The sequence below is a fragment of the Pungitius pungitius genome, chromosome 8, assembly GCF_949316345.1.
Source record: "Pungitius pungitius chromosome 8, fPunPun2.1, whole genome shotgun sequence".
In the NCBI taxonomy this organism is placed as follows: Eukaryota; Metazoa; Chordata; class Actinopteri; order Perciformes; family Gasterosteidae; genus Pungitius; species Pungitius pungitius.
The window spans coordinates 14,098,664-14,119,208 of record NC_084907.1 but is presented as its reverse complement, the minus strand read 5'-3'; the positions used below and the strand labels follow the sequence as shown (position 1 = coordinate 14,119,208).

Genomic DNA, 20,545 nt, shown 5'->3' with positions numbered 1-20,545 from the left:
GCTGCTGGGACTCACCCTATCTCCTGTGCTGCCCTTGTCTCCCTGCAGAGTGAGAATGAAAGACATGGAGTAGAGAGGATGCTGATAGCCACATATATAGATGCGCTTCATGTGTATTCACACTTAATCCCAGGTTGAACCGCACTTCTCTTCCATTGCACGTGGAATCTCTACATCAAGGCGAACGCTTAAATAGAAAGCCGATGACAACACAGAACCAGGATGTAAAATACATTTTCTGTATTATATAAATGATGTATTGGTCATCCCTTTGATCTACAGAAAACAATTGCTTCCATTGCTTTTGTTAATTTAAAACGATCCATTATCTTTATAATTATTATCAATTAGTAGTAGTAGTTTGCTAAATATCATTTTAATGTATTACAATGAAATTCTGTCTTGTTATAATAAATCGAAAAAGTCAAGAATGATACAGAAAAAATCATTATATACTATAATAATCCTGACTATTGTGCAACAAAAACCTAAGAATCTCATCTTTCCTGGTACATTGAGTAATTTCTTCAGCCACCACTGGAGACACGGCGGCTCAATGCTACCACCATGTGCATGAGTCTGACAACAACAGCTCCATCTTGGACGAGTGGTTGGCTCCAATACACTCGACTGAGAATTTAGAGAATTTATTATGGTCTCTACAATTCCCCTATCTGATGAAAATATTTTTCTTTTAGTACAAATCTAAAATCTAAATTAGAACAGGAATGCACTTTTGTGCTGTCTGGTTTATCTAATACTGTAAAAACACTTCCAGCAACTCCTGAATAGTTCCTGAAGTGCCTTTTTGAATATGGTATCAACATAAATTACATTAAAATCATTCCATAGTACACAGCACACTCATGTTTACCAACACAGCTATGTCCCTCCAAAAAAAGGTCAGTAAATCCATCTTTATTAGGATGCAAAATAAATAAATAAATAAAATAAATAAAGTTTATACAATAAATAATAAATCATTTCTGTGGGAGCAAATCATCTGTGTTGTTACTCTTTACTTCATTATTTCAGGCTGGTGTCTTTTCAATAAAAACTATAAACGTGCCCAAGTTGAGTGAAATGGAGCCAGGCAGGGTGGGTGGCTCACCTTGATGGAGAGTCCCGGCGTTCCTGATAAACCCGGGCGACCATCCTGACCAGGTGTACCCGGAGCTCCAGAGGCTCCTTTGGTCCCATCGATGCCTGGCCGACCAGGAGTACCCTGGTCAGTACACAGAAATGACATTGAAATGTATACAGCTTACACCCAACTTCTTTATGGCAGCTGGGCATCCCTTTACAGATGAGTGTTGGAGGGTCCGTGAGTGTAGCCCGCTGTGAGGATAGGAGGCCATACGGAGCTAATTCAGTACTGTCGTCACTTACCGGTATTCCAGGGATGCCTGCCTCTCCTTTCCTCCCAGGAAGACCCCCTCCTGATATAACGGAGCCTGGTTCACCCTGAAGCATCAGTATAGCAGAGAAAACACACACACACACACACACACATTCGTGTTGTTCTTCCTCCTTTCAAACTGCCACAAAGGAACTAAAAACACTTCACAGGTAGTTAAGGAAAAATAAATGTTCTTTCTGCTCACCCTTTCACCTTTAGTCCCCTTTGGACCCAGTGGACCTATCCCACCTGGTTGGCCCTAGAACAACAGGAAACACTCAAGAAGCTCTAAACATATGCAAATGTGCACTTAACAACTCTGCATGTTAAGAGTTACTCACTGGATCTCCTCTGACTCCGGACAGGCCCTGTGAGCCCTGACACAAGCACAACATTGTTCTGTTACTTATGTGCCAATAGGACAACATCAACACACCCGATGGCTGCGTGGGCTTTGCTCCCTTACCGGGACCCCTGTGTTTCCAGGTGAGCCTGGCCGTCCTGGCAAACCTGCACTTCCATCGATGCCAGGAAAACCCTTAAAGCAAAAAGAAATTTTGCTTTGTTACTTCAGTCGTCATTTGGGAAATGTGGATGGTTTTTGGTATGGCCTTAGCTCTACTCACTCTTTCCCCTTTTTCACCTTTCACCCCCAATGAGGGGTCAATAGGGATAGTTTGGCCCGGTGCACCTGGGCGTCCTTCAGGTCCTCTGGGGCCTTCTCTCCCAGGCAGACCGTCACGGCCCTACCCCACACATTCGTATTAATAAACAACAACACATTGCAGTTAATAGTCGAGTGTAATTAATGACTTACAGGATCTCCCTTGGTCCCATCTGCACCGTCTCTGCCTCTCTCACCCTGCAGGGTGAAACAAAACGGCACTGAAAAAAGCTGAAAATACCCATTACAACGCGAGTGGTAAAACACGTTTGCCTGTTTCTGCAAGTTACCTTCTCTCCACGATATCCCCTTTCACCCTAAAATAAATAAGAGAGTTTCAACTTAGAACTTGAAGGATGTTTGTGGATGATTGAAATCTACAAGACCATATTATCACTGTACTGCATTAAAGTACAGCTGGAGAACTCACCTGAGGACACTGAACGGTGCATGGCTCTGGACCTGGACCTACCTAAACAAGGACAGAAAGATTAGACCAAAGAGATTAAAGAGTTTTTTTGGACTAAAATTACATTCCATAATATTTCCATAAAACAAAGCAAAAAAGTACCATGAAAAATATTTCTCAACAGATCAAACAAAAGTGGATGAACTATAACAAAGATATCATTTTTCCAGGTTTCTTCTTACGTCTGGTATTCTGGCGATGCCACAGAGCAGGTCTGCAAGATCACTATGTACGGTGTCCAACTGTGAAGCATCACGGACAAACAGGACGTTCTGGGTGCTGCCGTCAGTCACTGCCCGACGCAGCTCCTCGGTGTTCGCCTGGTCCGTACCAACAGCCAACACTGTCACACCTGGTAGACACACACACGCACACAGACATGTCTCTCACAGAACACAGGGTGATTCTGAATTTGCATGCGTTTGTGTTGAATGTGTGTTTCTATATTGTTGAGGTTCCTGGGAATTCAGAAGAAAACAAAAGCAGTTTTTCAACTTGTTTAAATTCCAGATAGGAGCATCTCTCATAGGCCCAATGACTTAAAAGAAAACGTAACATGCAAAATGATCATTCGTGGTCAACGCAGCATTGACAAACAGAGAAAAGTAAGAAAAACGCAAAAAAATAAATTAAGCGATCCTTCCTAAAACCCTCATTTGGACTACACATACACATTTGGTTACACATACATACATTTAATCGAGGCGTAAGCACGTGAACCTAGAGATTTAGATTATAATGCACAAGTTTGGTGCGAATGAGAAGGATATTTTGCTGGAATTAATTTACTTATTATTCTTCTTTCATCATTTAGGAAAAAGATAGTTGTCCAAAGAATTTAAGGTAACAAAGGTTGAGTAACTTATTAGAAATATTTCATTTTGACGGAGACTATTACAATGAATTATAATGATTATTTTCTTATATCAATGTACTGCAGTTACATCCAACCAGGCTGAAGCAAACCATAACTTGACAGCTTGCTGGTCTGCTTCAGCCCACCTGTAGCCCTGAGACTGTTGGCTGCGAGAGTCAGGTTGTCCGCTGATGTTTTGTCAGCAATGATGACGACAGCACCGGGGACCCTCGGCCTCCGTCCAGCTGAGGGGGTCAGAAGGTACTGCCTGGTGTATCTCACCGCCTCACCTGCAGAGGGAGGCAGATGATATCGTAACTCACCACACGCGTACCAGAAAATTGTATATTAAGTGCAGAAAAGGCGAGGAAGAAACGCACCAATGTTGTTCCCGGGACTTTCGTCAAATGGCGTGGACAGGATCTCTTGGAGAAGTGTGTCAGACCTGCCATGGCGATTAAGCAGGAACCATAATTTGGGTCTGTAACCATAGACTACAATTCCCAACTGAAACAGGAAGAAAAATGGTCGAAATGTTAAGTCAGCTACAGGTGTGCGTGCCATCAGATTCTGTGACACATATTCTTCAGAGCAGCACCTGAGAGTCGCCGGGTCCGATGGTTTCCAGCGAGCCTGCTGCACTCGTCAGCAGTTCGCGCAGAGGTCTCGCGATGCTAATCCGGTCAGTGGATGCTGGAACCAGAAACACCACGTCCAGACGCCCGCCCACACAAACTGCTGACAGAGAAGGTTTGGACGGTTAAGTAAGTTATCAAAAAGGTGTTTCTAGGCATAGAAAGTACATGAAAGAGGACGTGTCGGTGTGTTACTTGTGCGTTCAACAACGGAGCTCTCAGTTCCAAACCCATTTGGAAAGGTGGCTTGCACTGTAAAGCGATAACGGCGGCCCAAACGCAGCCCCGTCACCTGGTAAGAGCTGGACGCAGCAGGGAGCGTGACAGACAGGCCTCCGCCAACCTCTGAGGAATGCAAACAGTTAATACGAGTCTTTCAAAAGTCAATTATAACACTTGCAAAAGCACGTTTCACCTGTCTCCTCCCTCCAGCGTAGAATGTATCCTGTGGCGCCAGCGACTGGATTCCAACCAATCCGCATAGAATTCCGGGTAACCTCTGCCACTCGTACGGTTATGGTGGCCACTGGGGGGGAGGGGTTCCCAGCTGCAAACACAGGTACAAACAAGAAGAAATGGCATTTTCATTTGACTGAAACTTCTTCAAATATTACATTTTGTGTACCGTGCACTCAAGAAAGACAGCATTCCCATGCTTATCTACACACAAAGCAAAGGTCAAAGGCCTCAACGACCTAAGGGTTTACTTAGAGTCTACATACTGTATTATTTCAGGGTAATGCGAGACATCAAACAATATATTACTGAGGTCTAAAGTGCAATGTGTGGTTATATGTATGTTCTATTTTTACCATATTCAGCATTTGTGAACTACTTCTATCTAAAAAGGTGAAGTTTACAGTTTAATCTATTCACTTGAGAAAAATCCTTTCATCCATTGTTTATTTCAACACTTTTTGGAGGTTATGGAAACTACTGGAAGATGAGACTCACGTGTGGTGATTCTGACAGACACAGGGGTTCCCTCCCTGTTCTGAACTAAAGCCATGACCTGCACCACATATTGGGCTCCAGGGTCCAACTGGTCCAAATCCACTGCTGTCACGTCTCCCCCCACCAGCTGACTCCTCTCTTCACCACCTGCAGCAGCACACAGTGGTAACAGGGGGTGGGTTGACACGGTTCTTGTGAAACATTTAAAGAGGACTGTTGTGATGTTTGGAAGTGGGGTTACATGAGGTTCTTATCTATTGTAAGGCTCTTGCCTACAGTAGAAGATGGCATGCCACCAGTTTGGAGAAACAGACGATAGTTCAGAGGCGAGAGCAAAGCCATAAATTAACTAACCAATCAATGTCAATTGTTGTTGTTGGCTACTTGTGGCCTTGCAGAGACATAGATTGATATGTTGTCAGTTCCCTGTGAAAATCCATGAGCTAGCTGCCATTTCTGTTTTTGTATCAGATGGACTTTGGATAAGTACTTCATAAAAACCCACATCAAACATGCAAATGAATGCCTTTGAGATATTAAGATTTGTATTCAGGACTATGTTTATGATTTTATAACAAAAGTGGAAGGGCCAATGAATATATCCACCATCCGTTCTCTTCCAAGACACCCGATAAGCCGTCGCTCCCTGCACACCGACCCAAGAGACTCGGACAACCTCTCCACGGCCCTCCTGGATTTTCAGGGACGTCACACTCCCGACCACAGAGGGATCCGACTCTGAAGGTTAGGATGGAAGCCAAGGAGTCAGATGATCTTTTCAGTATTACCCGAACCCCTAGCAATGTTCCTCCCAAAAGACACAGCAGTAATGTGTATTAGACACTCAGCGTGGTACCTGTTCTGACACTCAGGGTGGAAGGACTTCCCTCTCGAGTGCCAGTCAGTGAAGAAACTAGTATGTTGTAGGCGGAATCTGACTGCAGCCCATCAATGGTGAAGGAAGAGACATCTGCGGCCACGTTATTAGTTGATTGGACACCTGCACCAGCCAAACATAGTATGGATATGTAGAAATCTTTTCCTGCTAATATCAATATATGAGGATGGAAGAAGCTGACTTTCAGCTGATGTCATTATGTATTTGGATTCATCTTGTACCATCAGCGCGGCGCCATGTGACCTTATAGCCAGTCGCCCTGGTGGAACGCGACCATGCAATGCGTATCCTCTGCGATGTAACGTCAACGATGCGGAGGCCAGCCACTGATCCACCGTTTGGATTGGTTCGACTAGACAGTGTGACCACCTCTCCAACCCGTTGATCGAGCATGGAAGCCACACCAATCACCAGCGCCTCGTCTGGCTGCAGGCCGTCGATGGTGAAGGCTGTGACCTCCGCGCCAAGGACACGGGCCTGCTCTGCATCTACCAGGCAGAACATCAGACACAATACAATTCGTCAAACAGACTGTTTCACAAACAGACAATTCAGTACAAATGTTACTTTTAGCTGCTCTTGTTATCCTAACGGATGATGAAAACAAAATCTAAAAAACAACTTTTTGGATGTAAGGAATAAAATAATACATACACAAAAGGGCATTGTGATACGAAACACTTACTGTTGCCTTGTCTCCAAGTAACCCTGTAACCTGTTGCCCCTGTAGCACCTGCCCAGGCAATTCGAATTCTCCGACTGTTTGCGTTTGTCACTCTAAGGTTAGTCACTCTGCCAACATCTTGCTCTGAAATAAAAATAGAGGGCCTCATGTGACAAAATGTACCCAATTTTAAGAAAGACCTCAATGTTACCAGTGAAATGTCAAGAAAAATAATGGATCTTGACAGAATACATTTTTATAAAGATTAGACATCCATTTTTGTTATCTGTTATCCAGAACGGGTCATTTAAAGGAGCAATACAACGGAATGAGTCACACAGCAGCACAACCCACCTGGTTTGATGTAAACAGTAACTGGGTCCCCTTCATTTTCTCCAACTAGCGCTACGACAATGACACCATAAGGCACGCCAACTATCAGGTCTCTGAGGTCAAGGGTCGTCTGGTTACCAGGAATACGCCGTGTTTCCTCTGACCCCGCTGAAATGTCATGAAACACACAGAGCCGTTGTTTGCACAAGCATACCTTCGTTTATTATTGAGCACTCAATCATCAAAATGAAAAATAAACCAAGGAATGAAAAAGCGTCAGTGCACCTTCTGTGTTCAGGATACTGATGCGGTACTGTGTTGCCCCGGCGACGCCTGTCCAGCCGAGCCTCACCGTGCTGCCCAGGGACTCCACAACTCTCAGGTTGGACACCCTCCCCACTGGCTGTTCCTCTGCAACACCACAGAATCAGAAAAACATGAATCCATGAACACGTGTTTTTTTTACATATCCCCTCAGAATTCAACTCAGAACATTTATAAATCCGCCCAAAAAGAATTGATGAAGTTGCGTGCCTCCCGGCTGAGGTACTGACCGTTGGATACAAAGGTGACAGGTGTGTCCTCTTCACGGCCTTCGAACAGCGTATAGAGGGTGATGATATATTCTGTGTTAGGTTGAAGACCTGTGAGCTCATGGCTTGAAGTCGTTCTAGAAAAAGGTAGGCTCTGGATACGGCCTCCTGAAAACAGGGCAATGGTCCTAGATCAGTGCTTTTAGGTTCAATAGAGCTGCAGTTTCTATTACATAAAATCAACAGGTAATGTTGGAGGTATGAAAAGAATTCAAAAGGAGCGTGAGTGTGTGTGACATAAACATCTGACCTTCCCCAGCCCTCCATTCCAGGCGGTACCCCTGAGATGACTCAATGATTCTCCAAGTGAGGCGAATAGAGGAGGGTCCGATGGTGGCTGCTCTGAGAACCTGCTGCTCCTGACGATCTGAGGTAAAGACATAATATGTCACACGAATGGAATTATGTGAAAGATCCAAAGTAAATCTCATCTCCCCATCAAACTGTCAATAAGAATTTTTAGATTATTGGTTAGATTATTAAAAAATTGGTTTGTAATTATTTACTGGCCAAAAAGAGATCCGTTCACAGTAATTTTAAGGTGATTGGGACAAAAGACACGGTGCAGCTTCTCTGTAAAAATTCAGTTTAAGTTTAGTTGACACTAAAGCAAGGCTTTAGCTAGCCTAACTAGTCAGATCAAGCAGGTATTTCCAGGATTTGCTTGATGTTTTTTTAAGTTCACATAGCACCAACCAACAGGATGGTTTTGGTGAGGTTTGACTAAACCATACTTTACTATTTAAAGAATGTTTCTAAATATCATAAAGAATCCATTAGTCAACTGAGAAAGGTAAAGCATTAAGCATTTTACGGGTCTGCACCTGACTGAACTAACTTCGACAATGAACTCTTCTCTGAGGAAGCCATCAAATGATGATTCTTAAAACAGAAAAGATATGATAAAAAATACAATAAGTATTGGTCAAATTGTCCTAACATAAAAATGAACAGATAATTTGGGATACTTAAAAATAATTAAGAGAGAGATCAGAGATCAACTAAACCAACTAAAGTGGTGTTGAAATCACGTTCCACATTGAAACCCTACAAAACCCCAAAGTTATTTGTACTACAGCCTGATGTTTTAAGAGAAGGGGAGAAAACATTCAGCCTTCCCTTCTTTACCAAGGAGCACAGACGACTGGTGCAAAAATAATCACTGAAGCTCAATGTCAACATAACCAATGAGCGATGAATGAATAAATTAAAATAGAAGATAGCCTTTTAATCAAATTGATTTGACTTGACTGTTCAGACTGTTCAACAATCACATTCCTTGCATGTCCTCGTTCCAATAAATCTGATTCTAATAGAACACATAATTGTAGCCAGTGAGCAAAGCTTCAAATATGAATGTTGCTGCAAAACAAATGCCTCAAACACGTCTTCAACCTGCCTGCATTGAAGATCTTTACATTTTTACTTCATAATTACTATTTTTTATCCGAGATTAGTGTCACCAATTCTGTATCTGTTACTTCCTTAAATCCCATTAGAAAAAAAGATTTTGTCATAATCAGCATATGCATTATTGTGTTATGGCTAGAAACCTGTTGTGTTAGGTTACAATGACCTTTGAATATGACTGTAAGACAGAAGGAAGGATGGAAAACCTAATGCCTTCCGGCCTGTTTTGGCTGCTACAGAGGCAGTAAATTGTGGCACAGGTCATACCCGCAAACTCTTTCTCTGATTCTGTATTTTCTGTGATTATTGTTTGCGAGACAAACATTTTTTAAAATCCACACGAAAGTGGATGAAAAAAGTCTACAGACCCGTGACTGCGCAACAGTAACCCACTGATGTGTCTTCAGACTATACACTGACAACCAACATTTTACTTCATGACAGATGTCTTTGATTGAATGCCACACAAAGATGTTGTAGTGGTTGGGACATTTTGGAGAAGGTAAACAACATTTATAGAATATAAAAATATAACTTTAAATGTCATGCAATCTTTTGATATATTGTTAATTTGTTAAGACATCCTACAAGTTCAAAGATTTAAGAAACATTTTTATTGAGGGGGGGACAGACATCTCATCACAAACGATAGACAGAATAAGTGCTTCACAAGTTTAAACAGGAACAAACAAGAGCAAAACAAGCTCCGTTGAAGCTCCAGTTACTGTGGCATGCAGTATGTGGAGCCCTGTCTATTTCACACCTCTTTGATAGCACAACACAGAGGAACACAGAGGTTTTAACTTCTCCATTTCCGCGTCTCTGCTCAGTAAAGTGGCCATGCAGTGACTCAGCCTTCGTTCAAAGAACACCGATCCCACTGAAGTGACACCATATGGCCCTTACTCACGATAGACAGATGGTATATAATGAGTGCGTAGGCGTGCTTGAAATGTTCCTTAAACAAAGCTAAACAGTAACGGGTGAAGGTTTTCAGAAGACAGACAAACAGCAGAGCGGATTGTTGGCCATCTTGTCCGTCTCAACTTCCTGTCCCTGTCCCGCTGAGCAGGACACAACAGAAAGCAAGCCCCTTTTCACCCAGCATCATCTCACTGCAGTTACTGAATGAAAAAGCTCAAACGGATGTCACGTGGCAATTTGTGTGTGTCTGTGTGAGTGTTATGTGAGGCAGATGTTTGGTGTTGAACTACTGAAACCACACCTACCTATCTTAAAGCTGGCGGTGGCCACGGGGCCCTCAGTGTTGCCGTCATACAACGGGATGATGGTGACGATGTACTCGGTGTCAGACTGCAGTCTGGACAAAGTGTGAAACTCATCGGCAATCTCCACTGTCTCGACATTCCGACCTTTGTGAAAAGAAAAAACAGAAAAAAAAGTGTGTGCATATTTAAAAATAAATATATCAGAGAGACAGGTTACAACGGGTTGTCTCATGCCGACTTTGTCCTTACCTGTAATCGGTCCCCAGACCAGTCGGTAGGCCCGTGCACCATTGACACCTCTCCACCGCACCCGAACGCTGCCCTCCGACACCGTCTCCACTGACAGCTGCTGCACAGCCTCGAGGCGCACTGACCCATGCAACAACATGAATACCATTTGCATGTAAACATAGTCAGTTCATTTTTGGAAATATTTCTATAGGTTTTCACTTTTTGTTCACGCGGTTTTTACAAAATACTGTTAATATTACTTTTCATTTGTCAAGTATCTAAAATCCCACCAGACTATACAGAAAAGGTTTAACCATGTGGTTATTTCATGTAGACTACAATACTTTCTGGTTTCTACCTGTGTTTTAATAAACAATTCTTGACATAGCTACAAGCCTCACAAAAGCCGTACCCAACACTTGTTTTATCCCAAAATCCACCACTAATATTCTGTATCGACTGATTGTGATTGGAATTGACTAAAATCACTTGAATCACCATCTAACAGTACCAGCGGGAGTACTCACATGTGCGGGCGTTGAGGATGGACGGGGACGCAGTGTTTCGGGGGAACAGGGGATAGAGGCTGACGACGTACTCTGTGTCGGGCTGAAGTGACTCCAAGGTGACAGAAGTGGAGTCTGCCGACAGAGACTGCTCCAACAACTGAGCTGCCGGCTGACCTGCTCTTCCAAACACACAGTAGACAGGGCAACAGTGTTGGGAAAGTTCACTTTCTACATGAACTAGTTCAAAGTTCGGTTCACACATTTTAAAATGAACTAGTTCAGTTCATAGTTCAAACTTCAAAATATTTGAACTAAGTTCACAGTTCCAACTAGTTCAGTTCTTTTGTTCCATATGTTGCTGCAAGCTATTATATTTCAAAATACCACAGCCCATATAGAACCACGGACAGCAATTATTTTATCAGTTTTAACACTGAAGCTATGCATCAGATTTAATCTTCATATCCAATTTTGAATCCTTCTCCAACCAGGGTTTACATTAGCATTGAGGGGACAGCATTTCCCCATTGTTTCCCTACAGGACATTCTCAAACACATGCTGCTTAAATGGTCTTTTTAAAATAAGGAATAAAAACACGACAGTTATCATTAAGGTGCAAATGTTTGCAAAGAAAGGTCAGATTCCTCCCATCCTCACCGACCTTGTCAGTAACTTCATAAAACTCATTTAAATTATTATACGCCGCCTCTTTGTTACACGCAGCTGTCGCCTCCACGCATTTCTTTTTTTTTTTTTTGATGACGCATGCGCGGTGCGACGCTGGTGGCTGGTGTTGCCAGATCGGGTGTTTTTTCCGCTACTTATTAAGGCGCGTTTACGGTGTGTTTTCTATAGAAATCTGGCACCCTATTTGTTAACCTCACAGTAACGTTCATCGGGCATTAATGCAGTACGTTCAGTTCACGTTCGCCCAAAATATGAACGAGTTCACGAACTATCGTTCAATGAACGCGTTCAGGCACAACACTGCAGGGCAAGTAGGCATGGCAGGCATGCAGTGGATACATCAGTGCACGGATGAGCAGTCATAATGATAGAGTGTAGTATGTCATGAAACAAATTAGCTGACAACAAGCTGAAATAAATATAAAAAGTGTCTTCACTTCACTGACTTTAGCTGATTCTCACCATCGCAGCGTGTGCATGTGATGTGTTCATGTGGGGGCCTGTCTTGTTTGTTTAAATCATCAGTGTGAGAAACAGGTAGAAACAGCGTGCCCCTCTCATTAAAGGATGCTCCCTGGCCTCCTAACTAGTCTGAGGAGGATCTCCATGTGAGACTGGCACTCCTGCCACATGTTCAGAGGGAAACTGTTTATGTCAGCCCTCAGGGGCCATTTCTCCCCCCTGAATCACTGCAAAAGCACCCAGACATCTTGAAATGTTATAATCTATGCCACACCCTGTTTCCAGAAATGTGAGGAATAAATTACTGACAAAGCGCTGCATAAGTGACGGTTTTCACAAAGTTTTTTAATTTCAAGACTTGTGATGATAAAATTAGATGTAATATTTTAGTAATGATTGGGTAATAGAATTCCCAACTGACAGCCAGTGCCTGGGGGACGTAAAGAGAAGCTCATGTCCTCAGCCTTGACTGCTGTACATTCTCCACACGTTTTCAACTTGACACCAAAGGATAATTGTTATTGTAGCTGTAGCTTCTATCCTCCTCTCTCCTCGAGTATTAGCTTTGTGACAGGACAATTCTGCCACAGCAAAAGGAGATGTTGCTAATGTACCCTAGGTGTTATTCAGACCCAACTGCATGAGTCAGACGTGCTGCAGACAGAAAGAGAAAGGCAGTTAGACAAGTGTGTGTCTGCCTGACCTCGTGGTCCGTAGGTGATCCTGTAGCCCCGCGCAGGAGACGAAGGCCGGTCCCAGCCCACAGAGAGAGAGAAGAAGCCTGCCTGGACCAGGCGCAGGCTGGTGGCCGCTGGCAAAGACCCTACATGAGGATTTAAAAAAACACACTCCAGTTGTAACAATTTCAAAATGACGGGTGTGCGAGAGGTTGCACTTGCATTTTGACGATGTTTCACTTTTGACTCACTGGTTTGTTGCTTGGCAGACACAGACTCCCCAACACTGTTGGGGTACTGAGCAATGACAGTCACCAGGTAGTCGGTTCCAGACCTCAGCTCTTGTGCGGTAAAGCTCCTCTGACTGGCAGACACAGTCTCCTACAGAGAGGGCGGTTATTTTCTGTAAGCAGTCGATCCTAACGCAGATTTGTGCAAAGTGAATGACTGAAATTTGTGGGTAAGCCCTGACATTCTTCTATCTGGGAATTTCACACATTGGTCTGCCAAATTTGTATCTCTACAGCATCTTCACAAAGTCGATTCCCCCATTGGACATGTTTACACTCAGCCTGAAGGCACAGCTTTCTCTGGCAATTTGCTACTTCAGTGTTGGTCATCTCCGTGTGTCAGGAGTAGTCATCCAACACCTGGGCTCACCTGACGCAGCTCTGCTGTGATTGGTTGACCCAGACCAGAGAGTGGCACATACTGGACCAAGTAGCCAGTCAAAGGTCCCCCTGCCGCAGCCCAGCGAAACCGCAGAGCATCAGACGTTTGGCTGGTGAACTGAATGTTGGACGGACCAGAAAAGGCCTCTGAGAGGAGAAAAGACAGGTGCAAGCCGGATAGGACGGATCAAATTAAAAAATAACCAAAATGTCAGACAGAAAGAGGAGACATTTTTGATTTATATTATTTAAGGCAAGCCACATACCATCGTTAGCATAGACCCCTCCGGCTTTGGAACAAACTTTAGGGCTCACAAGGGGAAGAAGTGTGTTCAGCAGTTTGAAGTCTCCAACAAAGGAGGTGAAATCACTGCTGGGCTGGGAGGCAATCTGAGCCAATTCCTTCCTGTCGGCGCTCTTTATACCTATTAAAGCACAGAAAATTGTGAAAAAGTTTATAAAAAAGTTATAATCACAAGCAAGCAAAAAGAAAAGAAAAATACTTTGATTGAGAGACGACATGCAAGCAACCTACCAACTGCAAAAACATGGACTCCTTGACTGCGCAGCTTCTGTGCTGGCTCTTCCACGCTGTCCTGTGACTTTCCGTCTGTTATGAGGACAGTGATCTGAAAGTTAAAGAAGACCCACGGGGAGAATTAGGGAGGCGAGAGGTGCAAAGTTAAAAACGTCGTTTTATAAATAGGAGCCCCGAAGGGACGGCTTCTCCTCAGACCTTTGGTACATCCCGACTGATCGTAGGATTGAAGAAGTTATCAGCGACAAACTTGAGACCAGCACCAGTCCGCGTGTTCCCTCCTTTATAGTTCAGACTCTCTACAGCGTTGACCAGGTCGGTGCCAACCAGGTAGGTGCTAAATGTAAATTCAACCCTGGAGGGAGAGAAATGCCCATTACATACATATGTTGCAGAGCAAAGTAATGAGGTGAATTGTAATCCTTGGTAGTCACCTTGGGGTGTCGCTGTACTGTATGACCCCAAACCGTATCCCTGACTCGCTGACAGAGCTGGCGAACGGCTTGATGACCCCAGCAATAAAGCCTTTCACCTGCAGGAAGTGAGCACGGCCGATGCTGGAAGACCCGTCAACCAGGAAAACAATATCTGCTGCTTGCACATTACTACACCTGCCTGCAAATACAATGCAACAGAGGAGACATGTGAGGACAAACACACCTGCAGAGAACACTGTGAGGAGGAGAATTGGAGTTAGTTATACCCTGAGCTTCAATCCTTTTCATTGAGGACAGCAGGACAGTCACAGTGAAAAACCAGTTCCACATCTTCACAACCTTGGTACACAAAGAGCAGATAAAGATGTTATTATGACTCCCTGAAATCCCTCAGATACTTACTCTTTCTCCCCATTTCATTTCCAGTTCCTGCTATTCATCTAATTATCACCTTCTTTTCAGCTGCATCCCATTAGTCATATCTTCCTCAGTAGATATTCAGGGTGGTTCAGCCCTGTTATTTGTTAGATTATATGTGTTTCTTTAAAGCGGAGTTAAAGCAATTGTTCCTTCCCACGCCTGCTCCAAACCACCTCTCTGGTATCCGGCCGCCCGCCCGGTCCCTTGGAACACGGCTTCTTGTTCTAAACGTCTGTCTGACAAAGAGTACAGTAGAGTCTATCTTATTGTATCACAAGAAATTCACAAGTCTGTTTAAGGTCCAAGTGCCATTTGCATGACTCACTTCAGAGTGCTTTCATGTACTCTGTCTCTGTACATCATACTTCAGTGCGATAGTTTGAGAGCAATAAGCAGGATAGCTGACATCCGCAACAACTACGCTTGTGCAGAACAGGGAAAGCTGAAACAAGAGGTTTCAATAACCACACCCTCTGCTAACACATCTGTCTTATAGATGAGAGTAATTCATACTTATATATTGGCTTTTTGGGGTTACATCACTCTACACCTGAATGAATGGAAATTATAGTAGTTTCCATTATTTATTATATATTGAATGCAAAATATGTTCCTACATTGTTCCAATGTGTTAAAAAGGATTTGTTAAACTTTCTTCATTTGATGTCAGTTGTTGAGTCCAAAGAGATGTTAATACAACTTCAATATACACAAATTAAATTCACATGACTAAATGCACTCAGTGTCAAACACCAACTGGTGGAAAACTTTCCAAAACTTTGTAGATTATTATAATTTACACAACTGTGCATGCCTATCATCAATAGGTCTACATTTTACAGGACACATGGTACATGCATAAACATGTGCAGAGAGAAACAGACCAGTTTATACAATGCTGCCTCACATCTTCTCTCTCTGTGTGTCCTTTTTGATCTCATCAAAGCAGATGAGAGAGAGAAGTTCTCCAAGTTCCTTTGATCAGATTGGCCTCTTTTTGTTCATTTCACTTTCCCCAGCATGACCGATTACACCCTCAAACTTTACTACTTTATGTCTGGAATGCAGATGCAAGAATCTCATGAACACAGTGTACCACTTAAAAGTAAGTAATCTCCGATGGAGAAAGAATGTAAAACTTCCTAAATTTAGATTTTTACCTCTGCACGCGATTAGGGATCTCAACCTATGCAAACCACCCCTTTTCATGTCATCCTTTTTACAGAGGTGATACACAACACCGCAAATAGCTGACAGATGTTGATGCACAAACAAAATGTCTGGTCTACGGTAGCAAGAGTAAACATTCCCGGGATCAAAACCACCGACGTGGATGAGAACAAACGTGTAAGTGAGAGCCACGAGACGACAGCAGACGGGAGTGATTTTCTGAGCCCGTATAGGAATGCAAGGAGCATCAACATCGTCTGGAGCCGTGTTGTTTTCCGACCCGTGCCAGACTGCCAGCGGTTCCAGCGTCAGAACCAGCCCACGTGAAAGTAAGCTGTGGCTGACCCATGCTGACAGAAAACTACAATGAATGCCTCCCACTTTGTCGTAGTGCTGTATGACAACTATTTTGGCAATTTGAATAGCTATTACCAATAGTTTCATATACATTTATATTAAGAGTTTAAAAATAAATACTCCCCTAACTGTCTGGTAAAGAGAAGTCTACATCAAGCTAGCTGTCCCAGCATAAATACAGGCAGCTACATTATAGGAGGTGTTTATTTACTATAAAAGCTGAGGAAAAAACAACATTGTGTTGTTAATCTGGCCAAGCAATCATTTGGCACATAACCCCTTTTTTTCACTTTTTGTGTAAAACTTAAATAAGAAACCACACTCCATTAGCCATTCAGACGTTACCTGAAGCCAAAAGGTCAAACATAACTGTACATGTTTGCTCCCTCTGACACAAACAAGCAGTACAGATATATATAAAAGTGTAATGCCTAATGCCCTTAGAAAGATTGAAGTATTTATTCTTAGCCTAATTTCAAACAATGTTTATTACAGGTTCAATTATGTAAGCGATTTGATTGGACCACAGCCTGTTCTAAGCATGTGCAGTGGCTGACTCTAATTGTTATTAAAGTCATTAATGATTTCAGGGTAATAAAAAACACATGCGGACTACTACAGGAAGTGGCGGTAAATTTTAAAATCATAGACATATATAACGTCTAGATGTCTTATGGTGGAGTATTGAACGTCCGCACAAGGCCTACGAAAATGACATCAAACAGAACATCTAGCCTTTATATATGTCTATGGTTAAAATTCCCCAAACCACAGAATTCAGTCTCTTCCTGCCACTGCAAAAACACACCCATTAAACCCTTCCCTTTTTAAGGCATTATTCTAATCTGAGTCAATACAATACAGATGGTAAATATTTGTTCAAATATTACATTGGTCCATCACATGCCATTTGTGGGAGAAACCCACTTCCTCTGATGAGTTCCTTTTTTAAAGTATATTTAAAGATAATAATCGAGAACATTGCTTGTGAATGGCCTCCACACCTTTGTTAATATGGCCCCACCCCCTATAGGCCAACTCTGAATTAATCCAAACGGGTCAGGAATCCCTGTCTTGGTAGCAAAGTGCATCTGAGAGCCATCCACAACAGAAATAAAGTGAGGAATGGTGGAAAACCAAAGCCGGTAAGAATCAGCGGCAACGGAGAAAGAGAGAAAAAAAAAAGATGAGCTTCCATCCCTGAGCTTCTAGGGGCAGCTGCACAAAGGTTGGGCTGTGCTTTGAGAAAGTCCCACTCAGGCAGGATCACAGAGTTGTGTTTTAGTAGAGATGCCTTTCTCCCCGGGGGGGGGGGGGGGGGGGCAGCGGGCCACAGGCCACTGCAATGTGACAGACTGCAGGACTGTGTAAGAGCCCGGTTCTCTCGGTCACCAGGGACAGAGAGTGACTCAACTGGACAAGGGGACGGAGGGGTCAAAGGAGTACGCGCTGTCACACTAAATTACCAAAGGCTCCTGCATATTTGCTCACACACCAGCATTTGGCTTACTCGGGGTGCCTGAAGCTGCTGCTGGCAAAGAGCCTTTCTCTGGATCTGTAGGAGTCGAAACCGTGAACTGATCGCTAAGATAAGATAAGATCTATGATCTCTCATGTCTGTCAGTATTGGATTATTCGTCATTTTCTTTAGCCAAACTAAACAAAAGGACAAAAAAACAGGCAGCTCCTGAAAATCGTTCATGAACCTTTGTTGGAACAAGTTTCTAATGAAGCACTGATCTTATCCTCCCGGTGAAATATTTCTTAAGCTAGCTATCACAACAAACAAAAGTCAGATGGTATAAATAATGTTAAAAAAACGGATCAATAAGTTATCTCATATACATTCCAAAACAGAAATGAATGGAGACAAAAGGTCAATATCCCCTGGCTTGTAGATAGTTTAATCCAAAATAAACATAATAAGACAAGTTTGAGCACCAGAATCAAATAAAGTGGCTTCAAAGTCAAGTTCAGGCTTGAATGGTTTTCCCTAAAAAGTCTAATCTATCTCTTAAAAAGTGACAAAGATCTAAAAATAACGGACAAAAAGAATGTTCCTATAGCAACGCAGCAAACAAACACAGTAACCAGCAGCAGCCCACCGTAGATGACACACTTGGGATCAGTCCAGAGGCATTTTCTATGCCACAGAGTGGCACGCCAAAAACTTAACCAAGAAAGGCTGCAGCAGGGCAGTCAATGAAAAGATGAATGAGCGAGTGGGAGGCTGAAGGGGAGTCAGAGAGGACAAAGTCTTATCAGTCCCTGCTGAAGCTTTGTCAGATGTTAATGTAAGCTGCAGCCAAACCACCACAAATACATGGATGCACTCGGAAGCGGAACAGACAACTGAAACGGAGCAGACTGTGCAGGATCGTGATGTTTATCCGGGGAAATGGTCTATAACAAGGGGGTTCAGCTGAGGTCAACCTGCATCTCCACTCCCACGTTGTCCTGTGCAACTCTAATGAAGAGTAATGCAGACAGGAGTATAAATTACACAATGTGTTTGGGGTTCCTTCATTTAAAAATCCCCTAGGGAGTTTATTGTCGAATCACTGAATAGCCTGTAGGACTCTGATCAATTTAGTTTCAGAAAAACGAGGTGATACATGTTCTGCTTGGTCTTGCTCATAGTCAAAGCTTTTGCTCCAGGGAATCAAAGCAATAGGCGAAGGAGTGGTGCATTGGCTACAAGATAAGTGCTCCAGTGTAGAAGAGTTACCGCTCTCCAGCATGCGCATGCAGAGTAACTCAATGCAGATATTTCCATGCTCACATTTACATATCGCATGCACTTCAATAAAAAGAACATAATGCAGAATTGCGGTTGGAAAATGGCGAACAGCTGCCAGGAAGTCACGGGCAGAACCTCATCTTACCTGGGGGGGGGTTGGAGGAGACCTCTGCTCCGTGCACCGGGGCCACAACCTGCCGCTCCTCACCGCTCCACCTGTGGCATGCCCAGTTGTGTGTGTGTGTGCGTGTGTGTCTGTGTGTGTGTGTGTGTGTGTGTGTGTGTGTGTGTGTGTGCGTGCGTGTGTGAGTGTGCACTGTCAGGACACGCGGTAGTATCCCCAGTCAGCGGTGTCCAGTTTAACTAAAAAGAGCGCAGTTGTACTCCAGGATCATCCGCTGCAGCTCATGGATCCAACTCCTGTCGCTGCATCCATGCAGAAGGAAACGAATTGTTTCTGATTCCAGAGGCTGCCTAGCTGAACACGAGCAGAACAGTCCAGACTTGTTCAGATGCCTGAAGGAGCCCTTTCTGATTCCCCCCACTTCCCTCGTACCTTATGCTCTTTGCCTCTTGTCCCTCCCTGCTCCAGCCTGCAGGCAACGCATGTAACCATGCGCAGCTGCAACATTAGCCAAACTATTTCGCTACTTTTCAGACTCAGGGTCACGTGATTCCAGCAGACTAACATTATTTACTGTTTCGTGAGGATACGCACACATATGGAAAATATAAGTTTTTGTGTGTGTGTTACAAAATTACAATGCCACACTCGACACAAAAGGCTGATTTAAAACATAAATACTTCCCATTTCTTGACATCTTAATTGTTAATTTTGGTTCTCACAGTGAGGCTCACTTGCCAATTAAAGTCTAAAGCCTTTACCCTAGAGGCGATGGGGATTTGACCAGTGACATTTAAAGGGGGTAATGCTAAATTGGAAATCCAACTCAACCTCTATAATATAAGTTAACATAAATTAGACTTCCTGCTCATTCTTTGGAGACAGCTTCCCACCGCTGCCTCTCATTAGAGTGCTATTCATTGTTACCATGGTAATACCCCATTCTACTCTAAACTACGCGTTTAGTACCGTATGATCCTTATTTATGCATTTTTGGGTGTTCCATGTCTGAATGGTTGTTTTGGACTTTACATATAGTATATTGTTGTCTTCCAGAAATATGCCACCACAAAGATACATTTCTGTGAATTTGTTTTAGTAAAGTGACCCTCATGCATTCAATGATAAATTACAGTAGCATTTAACATTCTAATAACATTATTGACATACATTGGTTTGATATGTATGCAGGTGTACTCTTATATTGTTATTTACTGTTTATCATACTTCAGTAATGCCAGTTTGGTACAGCTTGTCAATAATGCATGTTTTACCCACTCATGTTTATGATAAAAACAGATTGACAACAATCACATGAATGGATGAATCTCATCTTAGACATTGAGTTTAGCTCCTTCAGTTTTTAGAGAGACAGAGAAGACTGCTTGGTATAAACCACCAACTAGGGAGGCAAGC

At 43.1% G+C, this 20,545-nt stretch overlaps 1 protein-coding gene across 1 annotated transcript in view; it reads right to left on the bottom strand.

Moving 5' to 3' along the window:
- LOC119194048 (collagen alpha-1(VII) chain) overlaps nucleotides 1-19,548 on the bottom strand; it is a 39,467-nt gene extending 19,919 nt beyond the window's left edge. The window contains exons 1-37 of the mRNA XM_062563921.1: nucleotides 19,150-19,548; nucleotides 14,584-14,656; nucleotides 14,315-14,495; nucleotides 14,079-14,235; nucleotides 13,878-13,971; nucleotides 13,609-13,767; nucleotides 13,332-13,489; nucleotides 12,923-13,052; nucleotides 12,698-12,817; nucleotides 10,863-11,018; nucleotides 10,354-10,473; nucleotides 10,105-10,248; nucleotides 7,716-7,832; nucleotides 7,427-7,573; nucleotides 7,158-7,283; nucleotides 6,894-7,040; nucleotides 6,561-6,683; nucleotides 6,097-6,363; nucleotides 5,834-5,977; nucleotides 5,584-5,715; nucleotides 4,978-5,124; nucleotides 4,439-4,570; nucleotides 4,219-4,368; nucleotides 3,987-4,126; nucleotides 3,769-3,895; nucleotides 3,535-3,678; nucleotides 2,715-2,884; nucleotides 2,494-2,535; nucleotides 2,354-2,380; nucleotides 2,217-2,261; nucleotides 2,026-2,145; nucleotides 1,866-1,937; nucleotides 1,741-1,776; nucleotides 1,605-1,658; nucleotides 1,390-1,464; nucleotides 1,112-1,225; nucleotides 16-42 (exon numbers count right to left, since the gene is read on the bottom strand). Of these exons, the coding sequence (XP_062419905.1) occupies nucleotides 16-42; nucleotides 1,112-1,225; nucleotides 1,390-1,464; nucleotides 1,605-1,658; nucleotides 1,741-1,776; nucleotides 1,866-1,937; nucleotides 2,026-2,145; nucleotides 2,217-2,261; nucleotides 2,354-2,380; nucleotides 2,494-2,535; nucleotides 2,715-2,884; nucleotides 3,535-3,678; nucleotides 3,769-3,895; nucleotides 3,987-4,126; nucleotides 4,219-4,368; nucleotides 4,439-4,570; nucleotides 4,978-5,124; nucleotides 5,584-5,715; nucleotides 5,834-5,977; nucleotides 6,097-6,363; nucleotides 6,561-6,683; nucleotides 6,894-7,040; nucleotides 7,158-7,283; nucleotides 7,427-7,573; nucleotides 7,716-7,832; nucleotides 10,105-10,248; nucleotides 10,354-10,473; nucleotides 10,863-11,018; nucleotides 12,698-12,817; nucleotides 12,923-13,052; nucleotides 13,332-13,489; nucleotides 13,609-13,767; nucleotides 13,878-13,971; nucleotides 14,079-14,235; nucleotides 14,315-14,495; nucleotides 14,584-14,647 (4,308 nt within the window). The 5' untranslated portion in view covers nucleotides 14,648-14,656; nucleotides 19,150-19,548. The remainder of the gene's footprint in view (nucleotides 1-15; nucleotides 43-1,111; nucleotides 1,226-1,389; nucleotides 1,465-1,604; nucleotides 1,659-1,740; nucleotides 1,777-1,865; nucleotides 1,938-2,025; nucleotides 2,146-2,216; nucleotides 2,262-2,353; nucleotides 2,381-2,493; nucleotides 2,536-2,714; nucleotides 2,885-3,534; nucleotides 3,679-3,768; nucleotides 3,896-3,986; nucleotides 4,127-4,218; nucleotides 4,369-4,438; nucleotides 4,571-4,977; nucleotides 5,125-5,583; nucleotides 5,716-5,833; nucleotides 5,978-6,096; nucleotides 6,364-6,560; nucleotides 6,684-6,893; nucleotides 7,041-7,157; nucleotides 7,284-7,426; nucleotides 7,574-7,715; nucleotides 7,833-10,104; nucleotides 10,249-10,353; nucleotides 10,474-10,862; nucleotides 11,019-12,697; nucleotides 12,818-12,922; nucleotides 13,053-13,331; nucleotides 13,490-13,608; nucleotides 13,768-13,877; nucleotides 13,972-14,078; nucleotides 14,236-14,314; nucleotides 14,496-14,583; nucleotides 14,657-19,149) is intronic.
- Between the last annotated feature and the right edge of the window lie 997 nt (nucleotides 19,549-20,545).